At 34.4% G+C, this 14,681-nt stretch overlaps 1 protein-coding gene across 3 annotated transcripts in view; it reads right to left on the bottom strand.

The window, feature by feature from the left end:
- Positions 1 to 6,774: 6,774 nt before the first annotated feature.
- Positions 6,775 to 14,681, bottom strand: part of tkta (transketolase a) — an 18,433-nt gene continuing 10,526 nt past the window's right edge. For all 3 annotated transcript variants that reach the window (XM_016494562.1, XM_016494561.1, XM_016494564.1), the window contains 6 exons: positions 13,962 to 14,118; positions 13,326 to 13,456; positions 9,769 to 9,852; positions 9,488 to 9,581; positions 8,111 to 8,233; positions 6,775 to 7,423 (listed from right to left, as the gene is read on the bottom strand). In XM_016494562.1, coding sequence (XP_016350048.1) covers positions 7,236 to 7,423; positions 8,111 to 8,233; positions 9,488 to 9,581; positions 9,769 to 9,852; positions 13,326 to 13,456; positions 13,962 to 14,118 — 777 coding nt within the window. In that variant the 3' untranslated portion in view covers positions 6,775 to 7,235. The remainder of the gene's footprint in view (positions 7,424 to 8,110; positions 8,234 to 9,487; positions 9,582 to 9,768; positions 9,853 to 13,325; positions 13,457 to 13,961; positions 14,119 to 14,681) is intronic.

Below are 14,681 nucleotides of genomic sequence, written 5' to 3'. Positions count from 1 at the left end.
ACGAAGTGATTTTGTCTCTCCTGTTTTATGGGTAATGTAGTTCCATTCACATTTGCATGCGTTGAATTAGGGCTGTGCTAGACTACAAGACCCATAATGCTTTGTGTTCTGTACACGAAGGCAACACAGGATGCACAGATGGTCCATTGACTGAATGCCAAATTCAACTCCAAATGTTGCTCAATGCTTCCATCTGCTGATGGAAATATTTTAGGTTGTGAGATGTAGATGAAAAACTAGTTTCAAAGTTTTTAAAATCAGGGACGTATTTTTTAAAATATAAAATAGATATATCCTATGTTTATGTAAAAAGACCTATTTATACTTTGTGTGAAATTTTTTTTAATTAATTAAAAATGTGAAAATTAAGTGATTATAATTATTGTAATTTTAAATTAAATAATAGGCTTTTTTATTGCCATTGAAATAAAAATAAATTCTTAAAATATTATCTGGAAAACATGTACTTTGTTTTATTATTATTATTATTATTATTATGTTCGTTTTTATTACTTTTTCATATATTAAGAAGACAACGCATTGTTTTCCTAGATTAAATAGAATAATAATAGTATAATAGCAATAGTATTATTTAATAATATTTATTATTATTATTATTATTATTTTACTTTTTAATATTTGTTGTATATTATAAAGAAAACATTGTTTCTTAATAAATTAAAAAATAGGCTTTTATTTTTATTGTTATTGTATTAAAACCAAAATACATTATTAAAATATTATCTGGAAAATATTTACTTTTTAATAATACTTTATTCTTATTATTCTTATTATTATTATAGTAATAGCAATAATAATAGTTGTTGCCACATTTGTATACTTTATAAAATTTCACACCTCATGGAGCCAGTCTGAAAAGCCCTGCTCAACATTTGAAACTTAATTGTCTATCATTGTGTTTTCAGTTGACTGAAAAAACTGGGGTTTCCTTTTGTGTCGCCACCACAATTGTATGGAATAGAACAGAAAGCATTTGATTAAAAGGGCATTCAAACCACAAAACTGTGGTTTTACCCATCAATCTGAAAGTGAAAATATACTTTATTCATGCCAGCTCATCATTATTATCTGTCAAGGTTGAAGGCTGACACGCTTGAATCAAAAGAGGAAGTAGCAGAATGAGCATTTAATATCTCCAAGGTGAACTATCATCTCAATGGTAAGTTCTTATTTAGCGCTCTCTCATTACTAAGAAAGATGTAATTCAATACTGCATGTTCAGTTGCTGTACAATTCTGTCTTTAGGGTGCTTTGGATGTTTACAACCACTGTAAGTTTGCCAGATCAGATTTTAAATCGAAACTGAAAGTTGTACAGTATTTATTTATTTATTCATTCATTCATTCATTGTTATATACTTTTCCTACAGATAAATTTTACAATTTTTTCTCTATCTGCTTTGGCCTGGGCTGTGGACTGTTACTCTACAGGCCATTTTACTGTAAGAAATAATTTTTGTGTGTTCCAGTATATGCAGAGGCGGACAAAGTACTCAATTCCATTACTTGAGTCATAATACTTGCAATACTTCTGAAGCAACATAGAATACATTACACCTGCTGAATACACTGACTAGCCTGTAGTATCTTTGGAATAAAGAGCTTTAGAATGTTAAAAACCTATGGGGGAAAAAAAGGAAAAAAAATGTATTTAACCCCAACAAAAGCAGGATGGTAGTGATCTCACACAGCTCTGACTCAATTTCGTTGAATAACAGTGCTAGAACATTTTGAAAATGACATCTAATCAATATAATTTATAATCTTTTTAAACCTAACTATTTTGTACCGTATCCGTGAAATTCTCTAGCTGTAAAGGCTATCTCTCCCGGGTTTTCTGCAACCATGATGCGCCCGCATCCTGAATGTTTACAAACCGATAATTGGTCTATATGTTTCAGAAAAGCGGGGCATAGAGGAGAAACAATAATGTACAGTATGTGGAAAATAATGTTTTTTTTAACCTTAAACCGCATAAACACATTTCATTACACCAAATACACAAAATAATGTTATTTTTAGCAATGTCATATGACCCCTTTAAAAACCATTATTTACATCCATTCTTATCTAAATTTTATCCATAAAGTCTTACACATGAGAAAAACACACTTTCAAAAAAGTTCTTTCAAAGGGTTCAAAAGTTTGAAGTGTATATTTATATAAGTGTATATATTTTAAGTTCCTCTATACACATGATCAATCAATCTTTGAGTCAGTCATTTATCAACATCTTCATGTTTTCCAGCCATCGTGGTGCCGTCGATTCTTGCTGTGTTCTTCACAGTAGTCTTTGAATGTGTTGGTGCATCCTTTGGTAAGATGTTTTATTCAAACTTACGATATTAAATGAATCAGAAAATTGCAAAATGCCACAAATGCCACATATAACAGTTACAAATTTGATGGAACAGGTTTTGTTGAGCATTTAACATTTTTAACAGGTTTGCCAGCACACACTGTAAGATGTAAGGGTCGACCTTACCACTGTAAAGGTAATTTTACTGTGTTCAGACAGCTTGCCCTTTATTCCATCACGCCATTTGATTAATATGAAAACTGGTTTGTTATTAAAGACCTTTTTTTTTTTGCTACAGATGTTGTCTGGGGTTATTGTATGGCTTTCTTAGTGACCATCCTTCATCTCAGGTCTTACCATGGTATGTTAACCTCACAACTTCCTAACAGAGACATCAAGGTTTCTTTGTTGTTTCCTGAGCAGCAAATCAGCATATTAGAATGATTTCTGAAGGATCATGTGACACTGAAAACTGGAGTAATGATGCTGAAAATTCTACTTTGATCACAGGAATAAATTAAATTTCAAAATATATTCAAATAGAAAACAGTTCTAAATTCTAAATTGTAATAATATTTCACAATATTACAGTTTTTACTGTATTTTTATTCATAAATGCAGTCTTGGTGAGCATAAGAGTCTTGTTTTAAAAAATCTTACAGAGTATATAATGCTATAATCCAAGTTTACCAATTATTTTGCAGTTTATACTCTGTCTTGTGGCTTTGGCCTCGTTGTGTTTGCCATAAGAGGAGCAATACGCAAATATAATGCTCTATGGTGAGAACTTTTTCTTTATTATGTCGGGAACCTTTCATATGAGTTACTGCAGAGCATTGCAGTAGATTATTTTCTAAGAACACCCTAGAAAGACTGTTGTTCCTGTTTTTTAAACAGGAAAGCAAGGCGTTACTGTGATTGAAGCAAAATTAATGCTCACTAAGAGGTAAGAAAGTAAAAATAAATAAAAACAATTATTTGTTTGTATTTTTATAATACAACTGTGATCATTGTCGATGTCTTTTGCAGGTGTCCATTTGTGCATTCATGCACATTTATTAAGTTTGTGTAGCGCTTTCCACATGCATATTGTTTCAAAGCAGCTTTAAATCAAAGCCAATTGTCATGTGAATTTAATGTGATCTGATTTAATTTTGTACATTTCACTGAATTAATTTTGTACATTTCACAACATCTAATTTCTGATTTAATCTTGTTTTACTATTTGTTACTTTCTACATTTCACTTTTTCATCAGTTGTTTTGATTAATGATTATTTCATTGATTTTTCGAAGTTGTAAATAAATAAAAAAAGATTATTAGAGGTTTACAAGAAAATATTACTCCGATCTATAAATAATACTTTATAAAAAATTTACATTTAATCCAATGTGTTTATTAGTAATTACGTTTTCTATACATTTCTGAGTGAAAATTTTCTACACCATTTTTTCAGTGTATAATACATTCTATGTAAATGTTAGTGTTTTTTTAATTAAAATAAAAAGTATAGTTTAGTATAGTTTTTCATCTTACAAACAAATGCATTCTTCTTATTTGTTTGAATATACAACAGGTTCTCTTGACGACTTACAGTGTAACAACATGCCCCAATAGTGGCCAGTGTGTGTTTTAAATGACCTGTTTACTAATGGTAAAAATGGACTTTAAAAAAATAATAATAATAATAATAAATAAACCCACTGAAGCCCCGGTCTCCCCTATTAGTGTGAATAAAAAAGGCAACACACATGACCTCTCAAACTCAAATGCAGAGGGCTTTAATCAATCACTTGTTGAGATACATAGAAAAATAACAGAGGAAGTGTTTGTTGTAGGTTCATAGTTCAGATATAACAGCATGTTCCAGTGACGCTGATGGTTTCATCCATCTTCTCTGGCCAGAAAACGATCATGTTTCATGCTCATAACACCACAAAATGCTACTCCATCTTTGTAAACACAGAGATCAAACTACAAACAGTTTCACAGACGACAACCATTTACTACTTTACTGAACACTTTGAGTTGAAGCACCCTACAGACATTCTCATTTGATTATCTGTTTCTTTTTTCTTAAGACTAAACTCTACGAACGTAACATCAAATCGTTTTGTTTTTTTCGCACACGTATCTGTTCCCGTGAAATCAAGCCCAGCCCTGTAGTCATAGCTACACAGTAACAATATAAAAAGTATTAAAATATAATGTCGCAAACAGTTTCATTGTTGGGTCTTATCAAATGACAGTTAAAAACACGAGTGTCACCTTGTACAGCATATCGATGTTTTCTGAGGTGATAGTGTAAAATACGTCTTAGCGTCGCTAACCTTTCAACTTTGAGTTTCAAATCAACATAAAATCATAATTTTTGTCTTTGCGATATTTCAACTCTCTTCACAATCTAAGTCCTTGCCTATAATATTTCATGCTTTATTTGTGTCACATTATGCAAGTAAAAATGGTTATAAATGCGGTTTCATGTTGATTTTAAACTGTCAGTACAGGAAAAGAGTTAGAAAATGGCTCCCGTATGCATATTTGTATGTACACTGGTATTCAAAAGTCTGAGGAATTTTTTATATTTTTACAAGAAGTCTCTTAGGCTCACTAAGGCTGCATTTATTTGATCAAAAACACTTATTTGATCAAAAACACAGTAAAACGGTCATATTATTACAATTTAAGAGAACACTTTTCTTTTTAAATATATTTTAAAATGTAATTTATTCCTGTGATTCAACAAGAGACGGCAGTCTGTCAGAAATCTCGCCACAGAAAAAAAATGCATGTCATGTGACTTAATCAAAGCACATCATTGGCTAAACTAAGGTCTTCTCTTTCCAACAAAAAAAACGAGAATGTTCTCTTAAAGAGACAGTGGCAAGGAAATGAACACAAAGAGTATGTTGCCATATGGCTACACCATGCGGTAGAGGGTTAAACATTTTTTAAATTATTTTCTTATTTTATGTAAAAAAAAAAAAAAGTATTTTCTGGTCACCAAGGCTGCATTCAGTTAATCAAAAATACAGTAAAATGTAAGTTATTCCCGTGATGACAAAGCTGAATTTTAGCAGCCATTACTGCACATTTATTATTATTATCAGTGTTGAAAACAGTTGTGCTTCTTCATATTTTTGTGGAAACCTTGATATATTTTTAAAGAATTCTTCAAACGTTTAAACGATAGAGCGTTTAAAAGGACAGCATTTATGTGAAATAGAAAATAGAAATCTTTTGTATTTTTGTGTTCTTTACTGTCACTTCTGATCAATTTAATGCATCCTTATATAATTTAAATATTAAATTCTTAAGAAAAAAAATCCTACTGATCCCAAACAAGTGTTATACTATATACTATTATAGTTTTTATTAATATTTTAAATGAGCCGTTATTATTATATTTTCAGTTTTGTTTTGTTTTTTAAATTTAGTTAAATTGTTTAGTAATTTTGTTATGTGCCTGCCATTTTTTAAATATTACTATTTAGGTTTAATACATTTTATTTTTTTAGTTTTATGTTTTAGTTTTAGTTTTTAATTATGTCCAGCAATTTTAGTAGTAATTTAAACTTCAGTTAGTCAGCAATGCAAACGTTCTAATTTTTGTTTAGTTTAAGCTTTTTATTTAATATTTGTGTATATTTATAATTTGTATTTAATATTTGTGTGTGTGTGGGTGGGGGGTCCAGCTTTATTTCAATAATCAAAATTTTTGTAACATCTGGCAGATGTTAGAAAAACAGCTCAAATTGTTCACATCACCTTTAAGGGTTTAAAATTTTAAAACACTGCTAAAGAAGTCGAAGGTGGTTTGCTGGCCTTATCTGGTTTAAGCTGGTCTCTCAAGCCGGTGTAGTTGTTTGTGCCCAAAACTAGCAAAACAGACCATCTTGAGCTCTTTTTATCAGCAAGGAAGCATATTAAAATGAATCTCCTGCTTTTAAATTAGCATTCACCTGTGCATGAAGGTCACTGTTTCACCTTCTGCACCATGTTCTGCTTTTAAAATTCATATATGTCAAACATAATGCTTTGATAGACTATCCAAATCTCTTTTTATCCTTACACGCCCCTGCTATCAACCTTGCTGCGATCACATGTTCGCTCTGTCTATCTCGATCCTCTTTCTCTCCCCCTGGTTATAAATGCGGTTTCATGTTGATTTTAAACTGTCAGTACAGGAAAAGAGTTAGAAAATGGCTCCCGTATGCATATTTGTATGTACACTGGTATTCAAAAGTCTGAGGAATTTTTTATATTTTTACAAGAAGTCTCTTAGGCTCACTAAGGCTGCATTTATTTGATCAAAAACACTTATTTGATCAAAAACACAGTAAAACGGTCATATTATTACAATTTAAGAGAACACTTTTCTTTTTAAATATATTTTAAAATGTAATTTATTCCTGTGATTCAAAGCTGAATTTTCATCATCATTACTCCAGTTTTCAGTGTCACATGATCCTTCAGAAATCATTCTAATATGCTGATTTGCTGCTCAAGAAACATTTCAATGTTGCCGATAGTTGTGCTACTTAGTATTTTTGCAGATTAATTTTCTTCATTACGAATATACGGTTCAAAAGATCAGCATTTATTTGAAACATTATAGCTTTACTGTCACTTTCAATCATTTTAATGCATCTTTTCTGAATAAAAGTATTAATAATAAAACTCTTACCTCAAACTATTGAATATTAGTGTATTTGTAAGGAAATAAATGGAATGTGAACGCTACTTCAAAATGTACACCACGTACAGTATTACTATTATACTCACAGTGGGGTCATTCACAGTGAACGAGGTGGAGGGAGGGGCCACGATCTGAAGAGGAGGAGTCATGTGACAGTGTTTGCGGAGCTGGTTATTTGATTGATTTGGGTGGAGTGGGCGGGGCAAAGCGAACAGGTTCACTTGGCATTGGCCGAGCTGCTGAGCATCTTCCTGACCAGCTGTGCGATGGAGTCGCGGTCGATGCCGTAGATCTTAAACAGGTCGGACATTTTGCCGCTGCGGGGAACGTGAGCGACAGCCAGGCGCTGGAAAGTGAAGCCGGGCTCATTGACAATAGCGGAGCACAACGCCTCTCCCAGGCCACCTGTGGAATTACAGCAGGTAAGCATGTTAATGGTCCGATTTTCACACAAAATGACCCTTTTTGGCAGATATAATTGAAATAGGCATCCTGGGAAATCACCCCTGTCTTTATGATGTCAGAAATATCCCAATTACAGTAAAAAATTACATGTTGGAACTAAGAATTTTATAGTCTTACTTGCAACATGTAAAAAAAGATCTAAACACACACACACACGCAAACAAAATATATACAGTATCTTCATAATCTGAAGATATATACACTATTGGTCAAAAGTTAACCTCTCTCTCTCTCACCCAGCCTCACTTCTCTGGCACGCAGGCAGTAATGCCACGTCCAGGGCCGCCTGTGTTATCTAGGTCACAATAAGCCCCACGGCCGTTCGTTTGCTTAAGGAGACCTGACAGCCCTCCGCTTCTCTGTCTTTTTTCCCCCTGAATGAACAGAATGAGACACGGCCAAAAAACTCAACTGATTATGACAACACAATGCCTTTTGCTTCCTGATCCAATGACAATTTGCCAACACATCATGTTTCTTCCAGCCAGCCAATTGCACTCTGCCACAACCTCACAGACCGATACATCGCTCCTTGACTGGACTTGCTGTTCACGCTACTTGGATGTGCAGCCAGGCTGAAATGTGTGCTTAAGACAAGGGATAATGTGCTCTAAGATTGAAACCCACCTTCATAATAGTGATCCTCAACCGTGATGACACGACCCCTGGTGGAACGCACATGGTCGATGATGGTTTTGGCATCCAGGGGTTTGATTGTGAAAGGATCAATCACTCTGATGTGAATCCTCTCTGGGGAATGACACACAAAGCACACATACCTGAGTTTATGTTAAGCTCACACATCACATCACAAAAATGAACAAATGAGAAATGTTGTATGGGAGATAGTTAGTCTAGGGATAGTTCACCCAAAAATGAAAATTCGATCATTAATTACTCACCCTCATGTCGTTCCAAATCCGTAAGACCTTCGTTCATCTTTGTAGTTCACCCAAAAATGAAAATTCTGTCATTAATTACTCACCCTCATGTCGCTCCAAACTCGTAAGACCTTTAATCATCTTTAGAACACAAATTAAGATATTTATGATGAAATCCGAGAGCTTTCTGACCCTGCATAGACAACACCACAACTGAAACGTTCAAGGCCCAGAAAGGTAGTAAGGACAACATTAAAATAGTCCATGTGACATCAGTGGTTCAACTGTAATTTTACGAAGCTACGAGAATATTTTTTTTTGCACAAAGAAAACTAAAATAACGACGACGGAGCCTGACACGGAAGAGAAGAACTTGTTGAATAAAGTTGATATTTTTGTTTTCTTTGTGCAAAAAAAGTAGCTTCATAACATTACGGTTGAACCACTGATGTCACATGGACTATTTTAACGATGTCCTTACTATCTTTCTGGGCCTTGAACATTTCAGTTGCGGTGAACGAAGGTCTTACGGGTTTGGAACGACATGAGGGTGAGGAATTAATGACAGAATTTTCATTTTTGGGTGAACTAACTCTTTAAGTCAATGCTAAGGATATGAAGTAGTACCTGCTGCATGAACTTTTAAATAATTCTTTACTAGACCTTATTCAGTTAGAAAACTACAACACTAATATATATATATATTTAACATAATGGTATGACTCATATAAAGCTAATATATTTAACCAAACATAATCAATAAACAAAGTAAAGACATTTATAATGTTACATATGATTTCTATTTACTATAAATAAGAAATATTTCTTGAGCAGCAAATCAGCATATTAGAATGATTTCTGAAGGATCATGTGACACTGAAGACTGGAGTAATGATGCTGAAAATTCAGCTTTGCATCAAAGGAATAAATTGCATTTTAAAATATATTTAAAAAGGTAACCTTTTTAAATTATAATAACTAATAATATTTCACATTATTACTTTTTTTACTTGGCCTTGGTAAGCAAAAGAGACATCCTTCAAAAACATTAAAAAATTTTTACTCAGGCCAAACTTTTTGAATGAGATATATATTTTACAGTCTCTGCATTGTTTCATTATACCTTTTTTGAGTTGCTCGGCTGCAGCCAGAGCTTCATGGAGGGTCATTCCAGCTCCGATCACTGTAACCTGGTCTTCCTTACTCTGGCACACCACCTAATCAGGTCATTTATACATTAATGGTACATTATCATACATTTTCATATAATATTAATAACTCAGCTTAACAAAGTAAATCAATAATAAATGTATGATTGCTCTGATATTGATTTGAATCGATTTAATATCTCATCTCAGACTTAAATATATTTTTTATTAAATGGTGATTAAGAGACAGCTTTACCTTGGCCTGGCCAACATGGAAGTCCTCATTGCTGTTGTAAATGATTGCATTCTCTGGACGAGTGGTCCTGATGTAACAAACCCCCTTAAGTCCAGAAAAATTGACAGAAATGGGAAAAGGGCTAGATCTCATGATGAAAAAAGTGGAAAAGAAAATATTTTCTGATAGTTGTTAATAGTATTATATTGTCTTGCTTTCAGTGTGAATTTGAATTGAACTGGCCCTACCCAACAAGAAGCTGAATTGATATGTTCTGAATCGCAATTGAAAAAAAAATTCAACATGCAATGCATTCTGGGAAATGACATATCTAGAAAATAATGTGAACGCCTGTTATTATGGGCTTAATATCTTTTGTGTAGGCTACCGTGAAAAACCAAATGTTGTGATTATTTTGATTTATCTTTCCATTGTCTATATTCTCTAGGTTTAATATTGGTGTAATATAAGTTGTGTTCAGGTTAGTACAAGCACTTACCAGACTTAGTCCAGACTTAACGTCCAAACAGGACAAATCATGGAAGCCTGTTTAGCAGGAGCATCTGTAACCTTAAAAGCATATTTTTTGGTATTTTAAGAACAACAGTCTTTACACAAAGCATGGCAAGATTTCCGCAGAGAATCAAATCAAATCAAAACAACATAGAACTACTGCAGCAAACCTCAATATTCACAATATCTTTAAGGTTTTCTAAACTTTTTTCAAAACTTAAAAAGCCTTTGTCAAGCCAATATTCAAATATTATCTTGACCAACTTAGCATTTATATTTACAAAGTGATATACATTTCTTTGAATTTCAATTGTACCGTCTTAAATTGCAATTTTGCATTCTGTTTGCTACCTCAATTCATTAAAATTCATACACTGAATTGGAATTTTAGAAGAATCTTTAATTAAATTGGGTCACTCCGTGTCAAATCAACCTAAAAAAAATTATTTTTCTGAAGAAATATAAACTTGTATAGCGATGAAAGCCAAAATATTTAATGTCATGAATGTATATTTACGGAGTAATTCACTATTTTGTAGAGGGGGGGTCAAAATTACAATTTTCAGCTGATTCAGAGCCAAATTACAGAATGGCGGAGGTGGGGGGGTGACTAGATGGTAGCATCATTGTTATTTTCACACAGATATTAGTAAGTTCGTTAGTAAAATCTGTTGACTTTTGCAATCTTTGTTGCCTTTTATGCCAATTGTGACCATTCAAAAAAAAAAAAACCTTTACAATTTTTTTGTCTCCAAACTCAGAAATATTACAGATATCTTGTTTACCCTTTTAGATTTATTTATTTTTTTTTGGTATCTTAATTTTTATGGCTCTATATGGTTCATTTCCAGAGATACAGTGCATCTGGAAAGTATTCACAGCGCTTCACTTTTTCCACATTTTGTTGTTACAGCCGTATTCCAAAATGAATTAAATTCATTATTCTACAAACAATACCCCATAATGACAACGTGAAAGAAGTTTTTGAAATCTTTGCAAATTTATACAAAAAAAAAAATGTAATAAAAAAAAACACAACAACATACATAAGTATTCACAGCCTTTCCTCAATACTTTGTTGAAGCACATTTGGCACCAATTACAGCCTCAAGTCTTTTTGGGTATGATGCGACGAGCTTGGATCATTATCATTTGCAATTATCTGCCGTTCTTCTCCTCGTCTCTTCACCTCTCAAGCTCTGTCAGGTTGGATGGGGGCAGATGCACATTTTCAGGTTTCTCCAGAAATATTTGATTGTGTTCAATCCCAGGCTGTGGCTGGGCCACTCAAGGACATTCACACAGCTCTCTATAAGCCACTCTTGCTGTGTGCTGAGGGCTCTGCAGGTGATGAGCAGAGCTGGTTTCCTTCAAACATGATGCTTAGAACTGAGGTTCATCAGACCACAGAATCTTGTTTCTCGGAGTATGAGGTTTTTTTTTAGGTGCTTTTTTGCAAATTCCAAGTGTGTTTTCATGTGTCTTCACTGAGGAGAGGATTGAGTTTGGCCACACCGCCATAAAGCCCAGATCGATGTAGTGTTGCTTGTCCTTCTGTAGGTTTCTCCAATCTCCACTTATAATCCTGGAGCTCAACTAGAGTGACCATCAGCTTCTTGGTCACCACTCTAACCAAAGCCCTTCTCCATCGATTGCTCAGTTTGGCCAGGAGGCCAGCTCTAGGAAGAGTCCTGGTTGTTTCAAATTTCTTCCATTAAGGGTAACAGAGACTACATGTTTCTGTGAACCTTCAATGCTGCAGAAATTTTTCTGTACCCTTCCCCAGATCTGTGCCTCGATACAATCCTGTCTCGGCGGTCTACAGACAATTCCTTGGACTTCATGGCTTGGTTTCAATCAACTGAATTTACCACAGGTGGACTCCAATCAAGTTGTAGAAATGTCTCAAGGATGATCAGTGGAAACAGGATGCACCTGAGTGTCATGGCAAAGGCTGGTAATACAGTACTTATGTACATGTGATTTTGTTTTGTTTTTTTATTTTTAATAAATTTGCAAAGATTTCAAACAACCTTCTTTCACGTTGTCATTATGGGGTACTGTTTGTAGAATTTTGAGGAAAATAATGAATTTAATTAATTTTGGAATAAGGCTGTAACATAACAAAATGTGGAAAAAGTGAAGCGCTGTGAATACTTTTCGGATGCACTGTATAAGCCTCTCAATATGGCTCCAGGAGTAAATTGTTAAATTGTTCACATTTTCAGTGGTCAAAAACCAAATGTTAGTCACATTGCATACAGCTGATTCTTTTTTCTTTAAAATAAAAATGTCTGAAGAACATTTCAATCATGTAGTAACAATACTGCATAATTGAACTCTTGGCAGCTTCAGAAGCTGTTAAAATGAACAAAAACGCTTCTTCCAAATATTCCTGAAACTGATTCAAATATTGAATCTGAAAAATGGGTAATTTCCAACAATTTGGACATGAAGCTGTATTGAGATCCCCATATCTCTGGGATTGAACCATATAGGGGCTTGAAAATGATGATTCCAAAAGAAAAGTTTGTTAAGAACCAGATGTAAAATCATATTGAGGTATCTTTAATATTTCATGAGCATGCAAACTTTGGAAAAATAATATATATGGCACTGAGACAGGTATGAGCTATGCAAATGTTTTAATAGAGGAAAACGAGATACATTTCTAGTTTCAACATTATTTGTTCTTCAGACATTTCTCTTCAAATACAATAAGTATCAGCTAAATGCAAAGTAACCCACATTTGGTTTTTGACCACTGAAAAGGTGTACAATTTAACAGTTTACTCATGAAGCCATTTTTAGATTCCAATATTGCTGTAATGGGACAAGATAGAGTCTTAAAAATGAAGATATCAAAAGAAAAAAATGTAAAACCCAAAATACAGAAGGCCATTAAGAAATCTGCAATATCTGAACGCATATGAATATATCAACATCCTTATAAATATAACGTCCAATAGATGTGTTCAAATACTTTGATTAAATTTTATATTCCCATAGGTTTGAACTAATCTCTACTGTTCAACCACTGATAATAGTAGATATATCATGCCAACCTTTGTGTTGGCTGCAAGCTCCACAGCCTTTTCAGTAGACACAGCATCACTGGGGTAGAAAATGGTGGCAGTGGGCATGGCTCTAAAAATAGCCATGTCCTCCAGCCCCATGTGGGCCGGTCCGTCCTCTCCTGAAACACACACACACCAGCCACATACTCATATACTATTATTTAGACCGAACAGAATTTGTATATTAGATATGCGAGGCAGATGCACACGCATGCGACAGTTGAGCAGACAGGCTGGCAGTCAGGCAGATGTACAGACAGTCGGACTGGCATGCAGTGTACCTGTGCTAACGAAGGGGATGCCGGGTCACCAGCCTCCGAGATACACAGGGGGAGGGAGAGAGGGAGAAGGGGTTGTGCTAAGAGTTGCACCACCGCCAGACAACCAGGAGAACAAAACACACATTAGAAAGACAGCTTCAGGAAAAACAAGGGGTGAATCGCTCACAAATCTATTCAAAAACATCATCATTAGAGTCACAGCTGCAACATGTGAAAGAGGAGAATGGGAGGTGCTGGAAATGGGCGTGGCTTAAAAGGAAGAGATTTGATTGGAGAGTGCACCTGTCTGTTAGAAAATAGGTGGGGCTTAGTTTGCGGCTTTAAAAAGGGAAGCACTTCTTACCGTCAGACAGGCCGCAGTGGGACCCGCAGAGGTTTATGTTGCTGTCTGAGATGGCGGCCATGCGGAGCTGGTCATATGCGCGGGTAAAGAAGGTGGCCAGGCCACTGGCGAACACGATGTTTCGCTCACGTGCGGCACAACCTGTGGCAACGCTGACCTACGAACGATGGATATTGTTAATTTTTTTTTTTTTTTATCCTGATCCCACAACATTCCTGTTAAATACATACTTTTCTTACGGTTCAGACTTATGGCTTTCTTGTGTTGGATGACAGTAGGCAAAAAACTTGAGAAAGCCAAAGGTTTTGGCTCTTTTAACAAGAGCAACCAAGAAACACTCCTAGCAACCACCAAGAAAACAATTAGTATTCTTTGAAAACTAAATGATACACATAAGCAAGCCAAAAGACACGACTTAATATATACTGTAGGTAGATCATATTAAGGTAATATATAGTTAGATAATTCGAACATGAATAGTATAATAGCTCATACATCTTTAGTAGGTTGTAATATACTAGGGAAGAAACACATGGAATCTGCTAAACAGGAACTTCATTTTATCCTTCATATGAGAGGAATTACGAGTGTGCAGCTCACACACTCAATATCATTTCCTGTTTCCTGTCTGAAATCCTCTCCATGCAAGGCATAATCTAGAATATAACCAAGCCTCAGCAACAGTAAGTCTTAACTCTAACATGTGGGACTCTTGATATA

The sequence above is a fragment of the Sinocyclocheilus anshuiensis genome, unplaced genomic scaffold, assembly GCF_001515605.1.
Source record: "Sinocyclocheilus anshuiensis isolate Anshui unplaced genomic scaffold, SAMN03320099.WGS_v1.1 scaffold294, whole genome shotgun sequence".
Classification (NCBI taxonomy): Eukaryota; Metazoa; Chordata; class Actinopteri; order Cypriniformes; family Cyprinidae; genus Sinocyclocheilus; species Sinocyclocheilus anshuiensis.
The sequence above is the reverse complement of the archived record's forward strand: the minus strand, read 5'-3'. Positions and strand labels throughout refer to the sequence as shown.